Raw genomic sequence first — 20,666 nt, 5'->3', positions numbered from 1 at the left:
CAATAATTCCCATATATTCCCATATATGCAATAAATTTTGTAACTGTGATAGAAGTTTAAATCATCTAATATGCTTGTAGGAGTGAAGCAAAACTAATGAGTAAGTTCTTGATGTTCTCCATAAGAAAAGAGGTACTTTTAATTTTTTTTAAATATAGTTTCCTGTGAACAACCAATGGAAACCTTTTTTTCTTTACAATTTAATATCAGTACTGGGCTTTTCATTTTTTTGAATTTCCAGGAGAAAATCATACTTACGTAGAAAAGCAGCAAAAGTGTTAAAAAAAAATCCAGTAAAAAATACCCTTCAGTCTTATTTAAAGCTTCAGAGCTACCATTTCCTACAAAAAAAATTGTTTGCCATAATTTTTCTGATTATTTGTATTCTTGGATCACCAGAAAGAGGCTCATTCCATAGGGCACTGTGTGGGCTGGAAAAATCACATGGCAGCCTTAGTTTTAATTACTTTTTTCCCATCTCTAAGAAAAACAGTCAATTACTTGTACCCATTTTGGAAGAAGCTTTTATCAGTCTCCAAGTACACTCTTCAGGGGTTGTAAAAAGTTTCCTCAGATTTCCAGGTTTAGATTAGATTATTTGAAAGCAAATTTTTACACATGAGAACTCTTTTTCTTGAGAAAAAGCACTTTTGTAGCAGATTTCCCTTCATTCAGCCTAGCAACTCCATAAAAATCACATTTTTTGCCTTGATCTTCAGCCAACATGTTCCAAAACTCTCAGGCAAGCCCTGCAAAGTACCCCAGGTCTGAAATGTTTGCCCAAATCTCTGAATATACTAAGGTTTATTTTTACTAATCTGTCTCTTTGGAAAAGCAAACCTTTTATTTATCATATACTCTTGTAACCACAGAGCAAGGAACAGGAGATAATTTACCAATCTGCCACCTCTCTCATCTCAGTTCTGATAATGAGGTTACAGCATAAACCTAACCCTGCCAGTCAAAACTTCATACTGCAGGTCTAAGAAATTCTCCAGTTTACTTTTCAGAAGTGCAGAAAAAATGAGTTGCTCCTGTCTTCCTATTTTCAGAGAAACCTCACATGTTCACCTCACCTAAAAAACATTCTCTATTATTTATTCATTTCCAGTATCAATGGGTCACCAACAGAAAGTGAAGCCCATAATTGCAAGTACCAGTGGAAAACAGCTAAGAAATGAAAATCGAAATCCAACGCAGTTACATTCTTACTGCCAAAAGGTTTCCAAAGTAAAATGACATAAATCTGCTTGGTTTTACTTCTTTCACTTGCTAGTAGGTTGACCCATGAGCAACATAACAAACACCCTGAAGTCTATGCCTGGAATTTGTAACACCCAACAATAGACCACTAGAAGTTGGATGTCTGAGTCTGTGCTGATTACCCAGGGCTGATGGAGGGAACTAGGCTCTCAGAGAACACCTCCCCTCACCTGCCCAACCTCCTTGTTGGTGGCAGGGCTAAGAGACGGGCTCTATGAGAGCCCATGGGCAGCACCTCAGTATTTGCTATCTGGTTTTCTTGCATCAAAGCTGGGGCAGATGACAGATACAGGCTACCATCAAGATGAGGGAAATATGTAGTGTTTTGGCAATTTGCAGGATCAGAGTCCTGGTCACTGGTTTCTCTTCTGTTCCCAATATCTGCTCAGAAATCGCTGTCATGTAACAACTGAAGCATTGGCAGATACTAAAATGAGAGCATGATGAATATTTTGAGCAGCTCCCTGTTTAGGAGCTTTAATCTAAAATGTCAAGTTAAACCAGCTATTCCATGTGCAAGTAACTGCCTTGCATTTTCTGAGCCACTCATGGGTCCCATTAAACCAAGCAAGATACTTTCCTAAACTTAATGGAATCTCTGTTACATGCAGGAGAAATGATCACTGCGTTGATGTTAACACGTTCATAACTACAAAATAGTTATATGTAGTTATAGTCATATTTTTTGCCAAATGTGCTTGACAAAGAGGCATTCTCCATTTTTGAGTTACCAAAGTAAAAAAATGCATTTAAGTTGATAATCCCTAAATCTGGGAATATCTACCTAAAACCTCAGCTATCCAATTTTCTTTGGTGATAGATTATGAAAAAGAGAGAATCTGAAATTTCTTCTCCTATTCAAGACTGCCAGGAGTCACAGTATAACTACTAAAGGAGAAGTTGGCAAAACCAGAAATTTTATAGATGTGTTTGATAAAAATTATTAACCTAAGACAAGGCCAGGATAGTTTTACACCAACGATAAAAGATCACTGCAATGACAAGCAGCATCTAAACTTTATTTTGGGACCTCTATTTCCCAAATAAGTGTCTGTACAAGAGAATTTATGGAACAAGTCTTTCATCAGAGCAGTGCAATTCATCACTTCCATTTTAGCACCTGTGTTGAAATCTTCAATTTTTTCTTTGTTATATAATTAACTTGATAAGCACATAAACTACAAGACTGACCTTATACACTTTGAAGTCAATAAGAGTTTTCTTTCTGTCTTCTGTGGAGCAGGACCAGATACAGGATAAGCTAATCCAGTGGAGTGTTCTTATATGCCAAGGTCTAATGCAAAATACAAATCAGAAAGTCAATCTTCATGATTGCACAGCTTTTAGACTTACCACAGACACAATTACCCCATTCTTTTCACTTCTTAATGAACATCATCACCATTCTTTAGATGTGCTGTAAGAGTCAGAAGTGATTCTCTTTCGGAAAACTGTAAAATAAAATGAACTTTAAATTGGTGCAATTTTGCAGTTTTTGGAAAACAATATCCCTTTGCACATCACTTTCACTGACTTGAAACCAGGGTTACAATTTCCATTGAAAAACCTTACTGGTTCTTGCAGAAAATAACTGTACAACAGTTTTAAGACAGATAGTTAAAGACATATTTATTGGTCTGTTTTTTTCAAAATAGTTTGATCCATGCTGCCCTGCACTAAACAGAAAATGTTTTTAGTTTAGATTTGCCCTTTTTTTTAATTCAAATTTAAAGGAGAAAAATGGCCAGATCTTGGAAATATTTAATGTTCTGCCTTAATCTTTCATACTGAAAAAATGTTTACATTTGGGTATCATGGGTTAATTTGCTGAAGTTAAATGGATGGTACTTCTCAAAATAATTTTTATTTTAATCTTTCCTTAGAGAAGGAAATACGTAGAAATATTTTCTAAGCCATTCGTCAGCAATGATTAAATTATAGAAATTGACATCTGTGAATTTGGCCGGGGATTTTGAATTTAAAGGCTAACAGAGTGATTTCCCAGGCTTCAAAAGAAATCTTTTCACTTACGTAGCTGTTTAACACTTTTATTAGTGGTGAAGTTCATACAGTTAATCTGATAATATCTGCAGCTCTGTGTTAATCAAGAAAAAGGTGTTACAAATGGATATGTGCTGAGTCATGTTTAGCCCCAGAAATGTCATCAACCTTAGCATAGTTTGTATTTTGTAATTCACCTCATCCAACTACAACTTCCTAACATATTCTTGAATGGCTCAGAATTCTGGTCTGGATCCCCTGAGAGGCTGCATTATTTTCTGTCCTAAATACACAATTTTATGAAATATATCGTTGGGTAGCGGTCTGCCAAAAGTACCCTGGGTTCCATACAACTGCACTGTAGGTTTTTCTTTATTTCCATGGTCATTACATTCTTTCTGGCAGCATCAGATATGAGCCTGAAATTGCCTCTAATGTCTCTGCCAATCTTACTTCACTTTAGCAGGCCAGTTCTGCTCCCAGTTACACTGACTTTACAAACATCCATAGTGATGATGGCTGCAATTGAGAAGGTTGTCAGGCATTTACTGCTGTTCAGTGCAGTCCATACCTTCTCCAGAGCAGCTAATTGTTTAGCTAATTGTGCTGGAAAGCAAAAGCTGACATAATCACACGCCATTGGTTTCTGATCAGGATAGCTTCAGCATTTTACATTGCCTAGAGTACACCTCCAGTGACAAATTGGAAATATCAACGCTTTATTATTCTAGGTCACTCGGGAAGTATATATTCATACACTGAATATGTAGATCTCATAACTGAATAACACTCCAAGCAACGTATTTAAGAGATGTTTCTTAAACTGTCACCAATACTTACTCAGCAGGATGTGGCAACTTCTGTTCATGCTTTGGGTTCCTCTCTCTTCACGATATGAAGTTTCAGAGGCAGTTTAAATGTTTTATGATTATCTGTGTAGCAAAAAAAGTGCCTGTTCTGGTCACCTAATGTAAGAAAGGGGAGGAAGAGCCAACAAAATGCAAATTTGACAGTGGGGTGGTCTGTCAATTTTTGCTAGGGAAGAGGTTCTCCAGCCTCTCCAGTGGAGGTGCCCTCGGTGAAGGATGTGGATCAGGTGCTTTCCCTACCAGCGCTAGATCAAGGACCTCTTGGAATTACAAATAGTTCATGACTGGGAGGTAGAGAATGGAAAGGAAAATAGGGCAATGGAAATTAGAATTACATGAATAATGGAGTTTCTTTTTGGTGACCCAACTGAAAAATTAAACCAAGAAAATTCATTTTGGGTCAGCCCAAAGCACTTGTTCAACTCAAAATGAAACAGCTCATTTTGCTTTCAAATCTCTTTTCAACCTTTGAAAGAAATGCACATAAAATTCTAAACCAAAACATTATTTATTTAGAAAAATGTCAAAATGAAACATTTCAGCATGATTTTCCTTTTTTGAGCTGTACCTATTAACTGAATTGAAACCCAGCTTTCCTGAAACTATATTTCTATTTTCTTTTAGTCAGTAATTGTTTGTCCCAGATATTTCCCCCTGTTGTAAGGGAAACCTCCTCCGACTTCTACTTCCTTCATCTGTTCAAAACTGACCATCCCCACCACCCTTCACACACCCACAAGTCACACGTACCCTGCAAGAAAACCTATGAAGGAAATTCTGCAAAATTTGCTCTGTGGCATTTCCAGGGCACCAGCTCATGAGGTTTCTGTAGTAGTGTCTTCCAGCTGGTGGTTTTTAGGGTTAGAGAAGTTAATAATTAGTTGACTTCATTTTTACACTTTCGTGGACAAATGGGTTTTCATTTGGGTTTAGCCCAAATGAAGCACTGGAAAACTTGAGAGATTGATTTGGAATTTCTGGGTAGGGCAGCTCAACAAGGAAAATGTAGAAGAGGCCTAGAGGAAGTAGAACAAGGAAATAAGTTATTTATCCATCTGTGAAGCAATTATATCATGGAGCCCGTGTGTGGCTCATGATCGAGTCTCTATTTATAATTAAGGAAGAAAACAGGTACTTTTAGGGCAAAGTCATGTTATGCTGTCAAAAATCACAATCTTCATAAGCTTCTAATGTAGACCAGAGGAATGACACCTGAATAATTCCTCTTACCTTCCACTGACTATATATAGAGACAGGCATAGTTTGGGGAAAGACAGTGTATTTCAAAGGTCAGTGAAGTGAACTGCTCATTTGATGTCTAAATTCCCTCGCTTTGCTGTCAGCTGACACAAGCTTGAGTGATAAGAGAAAGGATGTTGGCCAACAGCTCTTGACAACATCACTGCATATTCCACAAGAAAGGAAATATGTATTCTACTGAATATAGCAAAAGGTTAAACCCCTGACACTGTCATGTCGTACCAAATCATGGTTGGCTGTCTCTGTTGGGTCACTTCTGCCTTGACTGTGAACAGGCATGTAAATCATATATTGTGAGATGCAAATGAGAGTGTATGGAGAAAAGTAAACCACGTTGAATGCATCTAATTTGACAGGCATCCATCACTCAAATGGATCATATGCCAGTCTAATATGTGATTTCCTACAAGAAAGTGTTACGATTTCAGTTCACATAAACCTTGTTTAAAATAGGTATGGATGGATGCTTTTAAATGCATCTTTAAATTGCTCTGGCTCAGGAGCAGCAATTTTTAAATGTGGACAGAATATCTGTTGCCCTGATGAATAAATAGTAAGGCCTTGCTCAAGAACACTTCAGCAGTTGCTGAAAATCTGCTATTACATATCTCCTCTGGCTTTCTGACTATTTGGATGCTTTTCAAACCTTTAACCTTGGTCCAGTCACCAATTTCTCCAGCTGCACTAGAGCAACTCTTCTGTCTTTGCGCAGGAGACATGGCTGAAGGACACGATAATGACATTAAACTGCTCTTCAGTGACTTGGGCTGTTTTCTGTCTTGGAGCTTGTGTCAAGAGTAGGTACCAAACATTCTCTTCTAAAGGACTTTCAAATTCCTAATGCTGTAGAACACCGTTTGTGCTCAGCGTGCCTATGGATAGATCAGTGAGAATGCAGCATCCTAGAGTTTTCAGTAGCAACTGCTTCCTTACTGTCTCCATTTCATCTGACCCAGAGGGACAGTTTGGGGCCTTTCACCAGCAGCTATTCAAGATGGGATCTTTTCTCTGGGCATTCTCAGGCAGAACAATGAACCAAACCAATGACTCTCAGGAGTGATGTTGTTTTTCCCACTGCCCCCTACAAGAAAGGCTGATTGACATGCTCCTCGCTAAGCCCTGGCCTGTGATAAGTTGAAATTGCAGCCTTATGGTAAGGAAGCATGTCCCCAAACTGAGGTTGCATGCTTTGTAGATACAAAAGTACAGCCATTAGTCCAGCAACACCACAGGCGTAATGTGTATCATATCCCTTGTGTCTGAAGAAAAGATAAAAGCTCTGCAAATGGCAATGTTTGAGGACTAAAATATTTATTATAATAAATTAAAGTGCAAGCATTTATAAAATATTCAATTTGCATATAAATATCACACAGCAGTGTTACTTTCATAGTTCACCTAAAACTTTCTGGTACAGTTTCATAAATATATTTCCTTGAATATTTTTCAACTAATCTATATAAATAAAGGTATTGTATAATTATTACTTTAAAATAAGTTACCATTAAATACAAATGACAAAAAATATTTCTGAATTAGTCTGAAATACCAACTTTTCAGGCAAAGGTCAGAAAAGGACAACATATTCAAGATAGACTTCCAGGTAAGAGGCTCAAAACTTCCTGGCTACCTTTAACTGCCTACCTTGATCAAAGCTGATCCATAGGTGTCAAATTTCAGCATATAAAAGACAGAAACAGTTGCCTCATTCCTATGGAGATGGGGAGGACAGGAGCGTGCCTTTGAAAATAACTAATGGCCCGTGTTTAAATGGAGCTGCAGTGTCCTGGAGTTTTCATTTTCAAAGAAGGCAGCAATATGCATCCTGTCTCTGCCCACTTAGTTTGCTAGTTTTGACACAAGTGAAAAACATATTGCATCTGGGGGGAATGGGTGTAGTTGCTGTAACAGCTAATCAGTTTGAGTTATCACAAGAGAATTTCAGAGTCATCTCTTCAAGCCTGATCTGAAATTTTCTCAGTTTTAATCCTTGTTCCCTCCCTTCTTTGCGATACCAGTGCAGGCATTTTCCATGTAGTCAAACAGTAAATCCAATTCTCCAACGGCTTTAGTCTTTCCATTTTCTCCCAACTAGAAAAGAGCAGAATGCAAGTCTTAGCAACTCATGATTTCTCAGAAAATTGAAATTAGGATTGTCATAGAAAGTGATTCAAGAACTTAACTTTCCTAATTCTCTCACATAGTTCTGTTAGTCATTATGTCATAAGATATAAACTAGCTTGTTCAAATCTAGACTAGTATATACAGTTCCTGCAACATAACTTTTTAAGGTTTAAATTACCATAACATGTGCAGAGTTACCAGGACAAGTGAAGGAGGGTTGGAAGGGGAAATGTTACTAATCCCCTCCTTAATGCCCCTGCAAGCTTCACCTCCTAAATAATCTCCAGAGTTTGTTTCATAGTCAGGTCAGACTTAATCCAACTAAATGATTGGGGTTTGAAACTGCTCTTTTTAAATGTTTGGAAAAAAATGTACCTGTTCCATTTTGTTCTTCATTTGTTCCAGGTTCTTTTCAATGTGTTCTCTGTTTCCTGAGAATTTCTAAAAAAAGGAAACATCCAGACATAAGATTGACAGCTGTACGCAACAATGTGCTTGATTTTTTTTTTTTCTTTTTCACACCTTTCTATCAACTCTGAGTTTCATATCTTTGATCTGAGGTTTCCTTTTGTATCACTGCCTTTTGCCACTGTTTGTAACATTCTGAGATTCAGGAGCAGCAACAAGAGTCAACACTTGCAGGGAAAGAAACCCAATGTTACTCACACATCTGCTCAGCTCCGAGGTCAGGGATGCCAAGAACTGTGCAACCTCCTCAACATATGGGTACTGATTCTTGACCTCAGTGAGGAGAACATCTTTTACCACAATCTCCACAACCCTCTTCATCAGGTAGCAGCGGTTGTTTTCCTACGTGTGAAAGCAAGAGATCATGTTAAATCAAAGCAAGAGATCAATGAGTGCTGCAGAGATATGTAAAGAGCAGACTCCTTGAGTAAGGCTTACCTTGATGTTAACATAGAGCTGCTGCCCAATCAGTCTGTTATCTGTGTCCTTGTCCGAGGCACTGGCCTGAGAGTAAAAAAAGGAAACATCAGATGAGGATGGGAACCTTGCCTAAAATTGAATAATAAACCCTAAGGTCTTCATCAGTAATGAAAGTGCAGATGAAATGAGGGAATGGACGCCACGGGCAGTCTGTTACAGGTAGATAAACCTGGATATTGTGTCTATTTCTCCCTTCAATTGGATGAGATTTAAGGACAGTATCACTGGAAAATAAATAAGCAAAAGTCTGAATTCATGCCCCCTCTTAAACATCCGATGTTGTAGTGGTTACGATGACTAAACCAGATGCTGCAGGTGGCCGACCTCGCGGTGGCCCACAGTGCTGCTGGGAGGTGCTGCAGCCCTCGATGGTGTACACTGCGGGAGACCCACCCATGGCAAGAGCAGCCAAGAAACCTGCCCAAGCAGAGCACTGTAAGATGCCTGAGCATCTGCCTGGCTGTGACTGGAGTCATGGACAAGCCCAGCTCCAAATGGACTGGGCAAATTGAGAAATTTAATCTCATGTTTCACAATTGTCCCATTTTAGCACCAGCTGCTTGAAGAGAAGGAGCCATGCTGTTCCAGGGGCTTCCTTTCCTTTGGGGAGCAGGAGCAGGAGGAGGAGAGGCAACAGCTTCCCCTGCCTACACAACCAGCAGGCAACAGACCCACTCCACACACCCAAGCTCTGCCTTAACTGCAAATGCACATTTTTTCTCTGGAGAAAGGCATGGTAAAGAGAGAGCAATGCCAAAGGCTAGAAGCCGAGACAGAGAAGTAAGTCCTCAGATCCCACTATGAAGAATATGTGGGTTACTGTACCATTTTAGCCAAGGTGTAGGTCCGATTCCTAATGTAGGGCTGCTGAAAGTTGATCTTCCTGAGCCTGCAGGCATGATGGGCAGTAGAAGCCCCTTTCAGAGGCAGAGAGTTGGTGAGAAGAAGAGGGAGACAGCAACAGCAACAGAAGAAAACCCATCCTGGGAAGCTCTTGGACAAGGTCTGCAGGTAGGCCATGGCTCACGGTCCGAGATCGTCCGTTCCAGCAGGTTGCAGCTACAGCACTCAGCACTGATGAGAGAGAGCAGCGTTAGCATCAGGGAGAGTGGGCAAGGTAAAGTGAGAGCAGCACGAAGGCTGCAAGCCTTACCTTTGCTGTGATTCGTGATGCACTCTGCAGGAGGTGACTGCACCTTATATAGGGCCAGCAACATCTCTCTCAGCTTTTTTTCTTTTTTGGGTACCGGTGGTGAAATAAAAATGACATCAGCAAGTCTCTTACTTTCCAGTATCCTCTTCTGAGAACTACCTAACCACCTCAAAACCCACAAATACAACTTCAAAGGGCATCATAATCCTTAGTTTCCTATAAAACAAACCAAATATTAACATGGGGCAAAGCAGGGGCTTTTACCAGGGTAGGAATCCTGAATTCTTTTTGCATAAAAATATTTGAGAGCTTTATGAGTTTGCGCCTCCTGTCCCAATTGTAACGCACTTATTGGATTGACAATTTGATAGCAGATAATGTAACTTATCTAAACTTTTGTTCATCTTCTGTAGTAAAAGACTGGTGTTTCTCTGCTGCTGGACTGGTGTACACAAGTGGTCAGAGACTGCAAAAGACCCAAAGCACTGACCACCTATGGTTCCTACCCTGCAAATACCCTTTCCCACACAGTGGCCCATTGGGTCACTAGCCATCTGCCCATCACTGTGAAATCCTCTCTGAGAGATCAGAAACTGTGTAGGACGAACACTGCATTTTTCACATCCCTGATTTCCAAATTCCTGTTTTTTTCAAAAATTATCCATATTCCAGGCTGTAATCATGTGCAATGACCAGAACTGTGGTCATGTCCTTTCTTATCCAGGTGATTTTCATATTCCTAAGCCTCTTCTGGTAACATTAAGGTAGTTCTGCACCTTCAGTCTGAAATATTATGCACAGTGTTAAAGAGAAACAGTGCTCTTTTTAGAGACTAAGTTGTAACCCAGCTGTAGACAGCAGTTCATGAGAACACAGAACTGGTACAAATGCCAGCTTCTGGTTGTATAATACACACAAGGCACAGGAGACAAAGAGGAGAAATCAGACCTGGAAAACCAACACTTCAGCTCTGCCTCTGAGAGTGAACATCTGAGAACTCTGAGAGTGGGCATCCCTGTGGCTGGGCTCGAACCTTTGTGGCTGAGGTTCTCAGGACAAAAGCCATAATCAACCTTACCCCATGGTCTGAAATGCCCAGCTCTTTTCCTTAGGAAGCACTTAAAGGCTAGGTGGCACTAGGTTTATTCTTTAGCCTCCCCTGATACATCTGCAGCAGAAATTCATCTTTCCAGGTCTCAGTCCTGCCTCAGTTTCCCTCGGACACCTGCCACATCAGCTCTGCACAGATCAGTGCCCTTGAAACTGCACCCTCTCACCCTGGAGCCACCATCACCCCCTCCCTTTCTGTGCCCCTCTCAGGTTCCCATTCCCATGACCAACCTCCAACAGCATCCTGACTGCAGCAGGCAGCAGAAAGCAAGTCTGGACCCAGGATGTCAACAGTCTCATTCACACCCAAATGTACCACAAAGCTATTCAAGAAAATATTTTTAAACTCTTTTCCACATATGTTTCATTTGGAGGCTAATAGTCCTAGTGGTGGTGCAAGTTAATGAGAAGATGAAATGCTGAGTTATACTTTACTTAGCCAAAAGACAGACATTAAAGACCAAATTGTGAGAAATCCTGACAGATAGGCTGTTTCAAAGGATTGGCCTCCTCTGAAGCGCATTTCCACAAACTCCTCTCCAGGTTTTAAATACAGCCTGATAACCAAAATCTGTTTCTAACTGAGGTTTCTCACACTTCTCCATCAGCTCATCCATCACAACTGAAGTGCCATACCCAGAATAAAATCTGTGAACAGGCATTCAGACCCTCCCTGGTTCAGATTCCCTGTCCTTGTCTTTCTGGCACATGCCACCTCTCCATCCCTTTGGACACTTACTCTTGTCAGACACAGATCTAGCTTGCCTTATGTCTTCTTGTGGCTCCAATCCCATGGAAAGGGTGCATGACCTAGGTAAGTAGGTGCTGTGCCACTCTCATCTCTTCAAACCACTGTGAGGAGCCCTGCTGGTCCCAAGCTTCCCATGCATCCTGATGGACATATAAACAACATCAGGCAGATGAATGAGGAATTAGACGTTGAATCTTTCTTCTACCCTTTTTTATGCAGTCAATGCAGGATGTCTTTTGTCTGTCTTCTCTATTATTTGAAACCATACACTATGACACATCTATTTTCATAGAAAACCTTGTTAGCCTTGATAAAGCTCTCTTTCTCCCATCTGTATTGTTAGCCATCTCTCTGTCATGCTACTTTTTCGTTGTGCCATGATGTCTTCCTTCTGACACTTTAGAAAAGCTTTGTTTCAGTTTAGTTTACCTGGCTACTTCTGTTATCACCTTTATTTTCCACACACTGAGATGCTGAAGTACATATTGTAAGTTCATTAATTCATGTTCTGCATGAAATTTTTTTTTATGACATTTTGAAAGTCTTTGCATTATTTAACTTTCTGTTAGTGCTTACTGTGCTTACTCTAGTTTACTGTGAGTATGGTCCAATGCAAAAACAAACAGTCAAAACCTTACTGGACACTAATTTTAGCATGCTCATCAGTCCATTCCTGGCCTCTTCTTAACCATCTTCTACCAAATGACTGTTGGTCCTGGATGTACCACAGAATTATGGTATAGCCGCAGTCATGGCTGCTGTTATTTCCTGCTACATGTCAAAAGAATTTCTTTGGAAGTGTGGATATGCCTCCCATTCCCAGGGTCTTCTGTTATGAGATTGCATAGAACGAAAATGTGACTTGTCATGGCTATCACCTCTTTTGACTAGCTCACCACACCCTGTATGGGAGATGTGAATCCAGCATTACATCCTATGTAAAGATGGAGCTAAAAACCTGCACTACTACTGGATCATACTCCAGTCCTCAGAAGTCCTAAGAAAGAGGAAAGAATATAAAGATTTTCTGCTAACATTTGAGGAATAATTTCTTTTTCTTCTTGTTTGAGAAGGAAGTACAATCAACTTCTGAAAAATAAGGTCTAAGTGCTAAGCCAGTACTGAATGTGAACTTCAGGGAAATTGCTTCCTGAACAGGCTATTCTGAACTGTAGAGCTGGCAGGAGAGAGACCAGTGGAAGGAAATCTGCCTTTAATTTAAAATGTGGTACTCTGGTTGAAACCATCACTGGTGGGTCTTACTCTGGGGAGAAAGAATATACCGGACAAAATATATCTTAAGAACAAGGGGGAAGTAATTTCCCACTCTAATTTTATGATTTTTTTCTACGTTTAATGATATTTTTAATGTTTAAGGCTAGTAGCACTGTTTAAAGTACAAAATTCCTACAAGGAAAGATACCTGTTATGCTTTCATTTTAATTAAAAACTACCAAAGACCTCCCATCTTCTATAAAATACCCTCTTGTGCTGTTTTTTTAAGTATAATTAATAAAAAATGTTCACAGGTCATTTTTTTTCCCTGGTACTGTTCCAAGAGTTAAATGTTCTGTCAGTAAACTCACCTATAAACATTTAAAGTTTGTTTCCCAAATTCATTAAGAAACTATAGTGGTAGAATATTCTCGACAATGACTTCTTGACCCACATTGAAAACAGGATTTTTTGAGGATGACTGGAACTCTACCTCACATCTGCCTCACAAGCCACAGACATTTCCTTCTGACTTCGAATGAGGCCACAGGTGAATAACCAACACTGTACTTTGATGTTCAGCTGTTGAGTATCAGCAGCAGCGCACTGGCACGCAGGAATTTCCTTGAGCTTTAGTACACTTTGAATCAGCCAGGATTATGCTGCATTATTCGAAAAGTCAGAATTGGTCACTGGGCTAGAAACACTGCCAAGACTAGGCACGTGAAAGAGTGAGCCTCTGTATCATCCTGTTGGATCTTCTATTTGGTGATGCAATTCTCCCCTCTTAAACATCTGTGTGAATGGACCACAGGTCACTTAACACCTAAAACTGAACATGCAATCTCAAGTTTCAAGTCACACTCATACCCTTATTTTGCTCCACCTCATTTGTGAGCTAGTTGGCTGCATTTATTTTAGTTCTCCTCAGCTCTTGCCCAGACTTTCAAGCTTGCAAAGATTAAAGCCGACTATAATAATGTTTCAGCTCAAGCTCCAGTAAAGTCTTATTTTAGTCAGCTCTCTGCCCAGCAATGAAAACATCAGTAATGGAATTTGATTTTTCCTCATAAAATTTGAAAATAAGCTTTTCCATAATCCAGCTATTCATTATGGAAATGTCCTAGTACACAGACAAGTGTCTTCTGTGTATGATCACTAGGAATGGTAGAAGGAATTCAATTTCTGTAGAGAAAATTATATCAACACAGAAACTGGGAGAGGACATGTAGCATTTCATCATTATATTTTTGCTTGGTTTTTTTCTTTTTTTTCATACTAGGTTTAATGTTAAGAAATTGTGAACCTTTTGGAAGAAGGAGGAATAGTACTAAAATTGCTTAGCCTGGGAATATTAGGTGACCAGAAAAGACTCTGGTGTCAGCTCTCAGTAGAAGCACTGCTGACTCAGGACTTTGGAGAGGATGTACAACTTCCTACCTCCCCTGACAGTAACATTTTTGTAACACAGAGTAATACATTTCCTCTGACAGTAACAGTTCAGCTTACATATTTGATATTTCATCAGAGATCTTTGTCTTTGACCTTCACTTGGTTTTATTATATAATTTTTAGGTCTTCTAAGTATAAAATACTATATAGAAAATATCATAAAACTGGTATTTCATACCATAAAACATCCAAGAGGAAGGGAACTAATAGTTCATTGTGGCTTCAATTTTAAGTTACATTCTGGGACAAAAAAAAAACAACACACCACCACCACCCCCCAAAAAACAAAAATACCAAACAAAACCTCCTTGGTTTAAATAACTTTATTCTCGCCTCAGAAACATTCATGTAGTGAAGATCCAAGAGAAAGTCATCCAGAGACAACACTATTAATGTGTTGATACAACATTATTACCAGAACCACTGATGTCATAATTTCTATTACAGTGCCAGAAGGATTCAGTGATTAATATGAAAACAAACACCCAAAGAACAGTGTCAATTAAAGTGCAATAGATGTTAGTCCGGTGGTCTTGCCTCTTCAGACAACTCCTGCCAACATCAGTAAAGCATAAAAAGAAGAATTTATCAATAGGAGCCATCACTTAGTTGACACAGATGAGAGAAAAGGGAATGCAGACCATGTCAGTGCACACACCATGTCATGCCACCAAAGGCACCACTATTAACCCTTCCACCAGATGGCTAGTTCTTTGAATTCGGTGTGTAAAGTCACGTACGTACTATAAAACTCTGTTACTTTATATAGTGACCTACATCTATCCAGCTATGTCTTGCGAATAGTCAGATCAGGTGAACTGAAACTTCTGTGCTTCCTGTTAATGTGGTGTGGTTGCACAGCCGCGACTCAGTGGCAAAGTGGAATTACTGACATAGCGTTATCTCAAAGAAAACCACTCTAATTGGGAGCAGAATTTTGCAAGCTGGTTTATAATCCAAATTAAGTGACACACAGTTACTCAGATTAAGAAATAGCCCCAGCATTCTGCACCTTGGTTTACCAAGTACCATCAGTTATCATGTAATAAATCAACACCATCTTGTGTAATTAAATAAATCCATCTTGAAAGGAAGCAATGTAATTTAAGGTGAAATAATTGTGCCTGACATTGCCCATACACCAGCACTTTCACTGAGGCTCTGAGCTCAGCATCATCGCCTGAGGGTGAGCCCGTGGCTGCTCAGTTATTCTGTATTACAGAGCCATTACAGAAGGTGACGGTTCCTGGTTCCCATGTTGCTAACAGTAGTCTTCTAAATAGTGCCCATCTCTAGGAAGCCAACAGTCCATGCCCCAGCCCCTCCCCAGACAGGTTATGCTATTGCCCATCTCCCAAGAGAGTCCTCTGAGCCAGCAAGTTTCCTCTTGGAGCAGAACTATTGTCAAGATTGTGAGATTCATGGGGCCAAAATGAGACTAAACAAAATAGCTACAGCATAGGAATTATAATGCTGTTTTCTGGGGTTATCTGTTTTTAGCCACATGTCATGTAAGCTAAAATACATAAACAGGCTGGAGCCAGCTTCTCACTGGAAACACAGATGTGTGCTCCTCACAAGAGCACTGTTCTGGAAACTCACAGTCCCACTCTAGCTGGGGGGTGCACTGAGTCTCAGCAGGTTTCCCCAGTCCACAGCAGCAAACTTGCAGTGAGATCTGGACATCCAGCTCTCCAGAACACGGTACATCTGCAGATGGCTGCATATATGTGCTACAAGAACCCAGTGACCAGAAAGGGACCTAGGAAGAGAGAAATCCAGAAGTACAGGCTTTCTGGATCCTGCCAGCCACTCCTATTCTACTTCAGATTTTAAAGTAGGTGCTTTGGAGACATCCCAGCACACAATAGTATTAAACAAAGACACCATGAATTTAAAGAAATATATATACCTATATATACATATATATATATATATATATACATACCTATATATATACCTATATATCTATATATATGCACACCCACACTGTTGTGATTTAACGCCAGACAGCAACTAAGTCCCACGCAGCCACTCACTTACTGCTCTCTGGAGGGATGGGAGAGAATTAGAAGAGTAAAAGTGAGAAAACTTGTGGGTTGAGATAAAGGCAGTTTAACAGATGAAGGAAAAGCTACACGCAAGCAAAGCAAAACAAGGAATTCATTCACCATTTCCCATGGGCTGGCAAGTGTTCGGTCATCCCATCATGTGTAATGACTACTTGGGAAGATAAATGCCATCACTCAGAATGTCCCCACACTTCCTTCCTCTTCCCCCAGCTTTATATGCTAAGCATGGCACCACAGGATAAGGTATATCCCTTGGGTCAGTTGGGGTCAGCTGTCTTGGTTATGTCCCCTCCCAACTTGTGCACCCCCAGCCTACATGCTGATGGAGTGGGGTGAGAAGCAGAAAAGGTCTTGACTCTGTATAAGCACTGCTGAGCAATAAGAAAACATCTCTATTATCAACATTATTTTCAGCACAAATCCAAAACAAAGCACCACACTAGCTACTATGAAAAGAAACCCTCTATCCCAGCCAAAACCAGCACACACATATATATATTCATGCACATGCACAGAAACACATACAGTATGTGAGCATATCAGATTTAAACATGGTTAAAAAGTTTTGAGGCCCACTTGAAACCTTTACAGGTCACTGCCTTAGTTACCTTAGGAAAGGTAAACTGGCATAAATGTAAATAAGATGCATATAGGAAGCTGACACGTTTTACCAGAAGACTTGATGAAGACCTCTGATGAAAATGGAGAGCAAAAAGCTTGAGTTGTCCTTTTCCCCCTCCACCAAAGAATTGTCTGCGCTAAGGAGGATCTGCTGCCCTGACTGTACGAACAGACTCTCCCTGCAACTAGCAATCTCTTTGTAAATTAGTCCTTTTGCTCTTACACTCTTAATCCAGCTCCATGAACGGAATAAGTGATCCAACAGAGGGGTGAAAGCTGTAAGCACTATCAGGCCTTGCTTGCCTTCTCAAAGGACTATCAGTCTCCAGGTGAATCTTATGTAGTTCTCAGTCCTCCACCCTAACATGACACTGCAAGGCCACCAAGAACCATCCTTCAGTTTCCCAGGTGCAGCACATTAAGCATGCAAAGTTCAGGCTTGTTCAGTCACTCCACAAGCTTCTCTATAACACAGACTGAAACAGAAACCTCACAAGGTCAGCTCATATCTGACACAGATGAACTGTATATATACTAATATATTTAGGAAGCTCATTTACATTTTTAACATAGAACTCCAGATGTCCTTCTTCAACACAATAGAAAATTCGGATCAAAAAGCAATCCAAAACTTGGATTTCTATGAAATTGGAGTTTTCTTGTTAGCTACCATCCATTGGCCCCTCTGCAAGTTTTGCTTTTGGTGTGATCACTGCTATGTGACTAACACTTTCCCACTGGGTTTCAGATATAACCCAAGAAATGACTGCATCCCAAAGAGTTAACCACAGCTCCACCATCCTACCCTCTCTTCCTGAGGCTCCTGTCTAAAAAGGTTTGAATAACTGCTAGAATTAGGACATTAATTTTTGGTCACTTTCCATTAAAATTACTGTTCAGCTTGTTTTCTTTATCACATATTTGTGTGCATCCAGATAACGAAACAATTTTACTTCAGGCTACAGTAAAAATTGGTCAACAAGGTTATAGCAAAACTTCCACTTGCATAAGATAGTGATGGGGCTCTTTGCTGACAAATTTTACCAAGGTGCCAGCTCAGCCTTGCAGAACAGGAAGATGGAATGAAGCAATATGACATCATGCAAATAAGCACATACTAAATTGTTCAAGAAGCTGTGCTTCCTGCCCCATCTTCTAGTACTACAGATTTGCCCGTCAAGTATTACCGATTTGGAAATCCCTTTTTCCTCCACTGCTATCTGCCAGAAAGCACTGACATCAAGAGTCAGACAGGGAGAACATATTAGTACCTGGACTCCAAGAATTTGTGAGCGAAGGAGAAAGCTGGTGGTAGCTTCCCTTCACCTTACTGCAACACACTGGGTTTCGGGCTGTGGCCCTTGGGTGCAGAGGGAACTCAGGTTACCTGTAAGACATCGGTGAAGTCAAACGTGTTTTCGGGATGTTGTTACTCACTACATAGAGATCCATCAGCAATACGGAAGACATGTGGATCTATTCATCAAAAAATGCTGAAAAGTCCCTATACAACATACCCGTAGTGACTTAAGTATCACTGGAAAACTTACTGGGTGCCCTTATGACTTAATCCAGACTGTATGTCCCAAAAACAGTCTTGTAGCCTGCACCCTCCTTAAAAGCAATCTACCTCTGATGACTAAAGAAACTTGACTTTTTACATTTATCAGGTTAACAACATTTATATACTTCACATTATGTTTCAGAACTCACCTCAGTAAGGCATTAAAATTGGAAAGTAACAAAAAATATTATTGCAAAACTTATGCATTTTAGCAGTATTTATTTAATTGGATGGGATTATCCACAGTCCAACATTCTCCCAAACTTTCCTGCAGAGCCAAAAAACCCCAGTCAACTCTTCTTAAACTGTTCAATCCAGGGGTTTGGAATTATTTTCACGATTTTAAGTAGAGAAGGCTGATGCTTCATGAAAGGCACTGAAAATGGAGACTCTGTAAAAGAAATTAGAAATTAAAGCCCAGAGCCATAAAAGGATGCAAGTGCCTAAATACTACCTTGCTGCTACTGTAAGCAACTAGCTAAATTCTCAACTCTCCTCATGCCCAGCAGCATCAAAACCTCCCTGGAGGAATTGCAAAAGTACTGACAAAGGTGCTTCATCCCTCCTGCTGAAGTCATTCCAACCTGAGTGATTTGGCCAGAGGGAGGAGAAGCGAATGCCAGAGTGAGCAGAGCTTTGGGAACAGGGAGGTCTTAGTTCCAACCCCTAGGCCACCAACCACTGCTCTCCTGATTCAGTAGTAGAAATTGAGAGATCACTTCTCATTCTCACAGACAGGCAACAGGCTTATTGTTTGGCAAGACGGTAAATTCTTGGCAGCAGTCAGTGAGGATGAGATGGCTTATTTACTTGTACGGGTAGTCAAGAGCTGTGAACCCCCCTCAGCGAGATTCACCCGCAGGTATCTACAACTTGGGAACAGCAGCTGAAGACAATTCAACACTTACTTGGTTATACTATGACTGGATCAGTTATTAATGTGCTGGATTTGTAAATCTTGACCTTAAGTTGACAAGCTCCCAAAGCTCTTTATTCCTTAGATACATCTCCTATTGGCAACTGCCTTCATCCCAGTTTATCTTACTTGGTCTCTCCACTTTAAGGCTTCTATAGTTTTCTTGACAGAAAACAATACACATTCACTGTACAGCACGCACTTGTAATTACTAATAAAGGGTACACTTTTGAACCTTTTTTCCTATTTTCAGCTTGCTGGAAAACACAACAGGAAGTATGTTTGCAGGTTGATCTGAAGTATTTAGAAAAACAACAAAAAATCTCTCTTGAACAAGATAAACAATAGCAGAAAACAGGCATTAAGAATTTTACATCTGCCTTGAACACTACAGAAAAGCACACTTCAGCAGCTTTGCACTAGCGTAACTCAGTAACAGGTATTTTGTCTACACTTACCTTTAAATACTTCTTCCAGAAGTAAATTCAATTAGAACATTTCAGGCAAAAGTTTTTTAGATGGGAAATATTGTTCAATGATGTGTGTGAGACACCAGGAATTTCCGTTCTCATATCTAAATTGGGTGTGTAACCCCATGTAACAAAACTTCTCCCTCCTTTACCATGTGTACTTTCTCCTCGGCAGAAATCAAATAAGTAGCATACTGCACACATCTAACAAACTCAGAGCTACCTAGATGTACCAGACTCTTCATGCAATACTGTAAGCAGAACTGGAACATACGGTGTTATAATATCTATAACTTAAAGACCTCAAAATCAGACCTGTACAAACACCCTGACAGAGCTGTCAGATAGCCAGGAAACCCAGGCAAACATAGAAAAACAAAAATAAAACACTAAAAAAGAGGGCACAGTTCATAAAACTCAGGTTACAGGTATCACAGAGAAGTAGTGGATGATGAAACCTCTTGGCCTGGAAAACAATGAGAACATGTTGAGTATGAATAATGTAGATAGAAGATACCAAAATTAAACCACCCACAACATCACAGCAACATTCCCTCTTAAACAAAAGTATTTCCACTTTCAGCCATTAAGTTTTCCCCTATAAAACTATATTTATAGAGGAAAACTGGCAATTTTTTCATAAAGGCTGAAGCGTAGAGTTTCCCTTTCAGTAGAAACTTAATGTGTAAGTTATAATTGGTCATGAAGTGCACGCCATGGAATAATCCCAGAAGTTCTTGAGATAAAATAAAATACCTTGATTTGTTTCAAACAACTCCACTGGTAGGAAGCTACTGTAATGTACCATTTCTGGAAGAAGTGGACGCTGTTTTCTAACATGATCAATGCTAGATAGCACTCATTCATTCACTCCTTA

At 39.9% G+C, this 20,666-nt stretch overlaps 1 protein-coding gene across 2 annotated transcripts; it reads right to left on the bottom strand.

Moving 5' to 3' along the window:
- Positions 1 to 6,875: 6,875 nt before the first annotated feature.
- Positions 6,876 to 11,718, bottom strand: IL22 (interleukin 22). 2 transcript variants are annotated; one of them, XM_017822080.1, is made up of 7 exons: positions 11,468 to 11,718; positions 9,619 to 9,699; positions 9,291 to 9,539; positions 8,424 to 8,489; positions 8,184 to 8,327; positions 7,893 to 7,958; positions 6,876 to 7,484 (listed from the first exon to the last, which is right to left on the bottom strand). In XM_017822080.1, exons 3-7 carry the CDS (start codon positions 9,483 to 9,485, stop codon positions 7,377 to 7,379), a joined length of 579 nt encoding a protein of 192 aa, XP_017677569.1. In that variant the 5' UTR covers positions 9,486 to 9,539; positions 9,619 to 9,699; positions 11,468 to 11,718; the 3' UTR covers positions 6,876 to 7,376. The 2 variants fall into 2 exon arrangements, with proteins under 2 accessions (XP_017677569.1, XP_017677570.1); XM_017822081.1 differs by lacking the exon at positions 11,468 to 11,718 and having other exon boundaries at positions 9,619 to 9,707.
- Between the last annotated feature and the right edge of the window lie 8,948 nt (positions 11,719 to 20,666).

The sequence above is a fragment of the Lepidothrix coronata genome, unplaced genomic scaffold, assembly GCF_001604755.1.
Source record: "Lepidothrix coronata isolate B3197 unplaced genomic scaffold, Lepidothrix_coronata-1.0 Scaffold95, whole genome shotgun sequence".
In the NCBI taxonomy this organism is placed as follows: domain Eukaryota; kingdom Metazoa; phylum Chordata; class Aves; order Passeriformes; family Pipridae; genus Lepidothrix; species Lepidothrix coronata.
The sequence above is the reverse complement of the archived record's forward strand: the minus strand, read 5'-3'. Positions and strand labels throughout refer to the sequence as shown.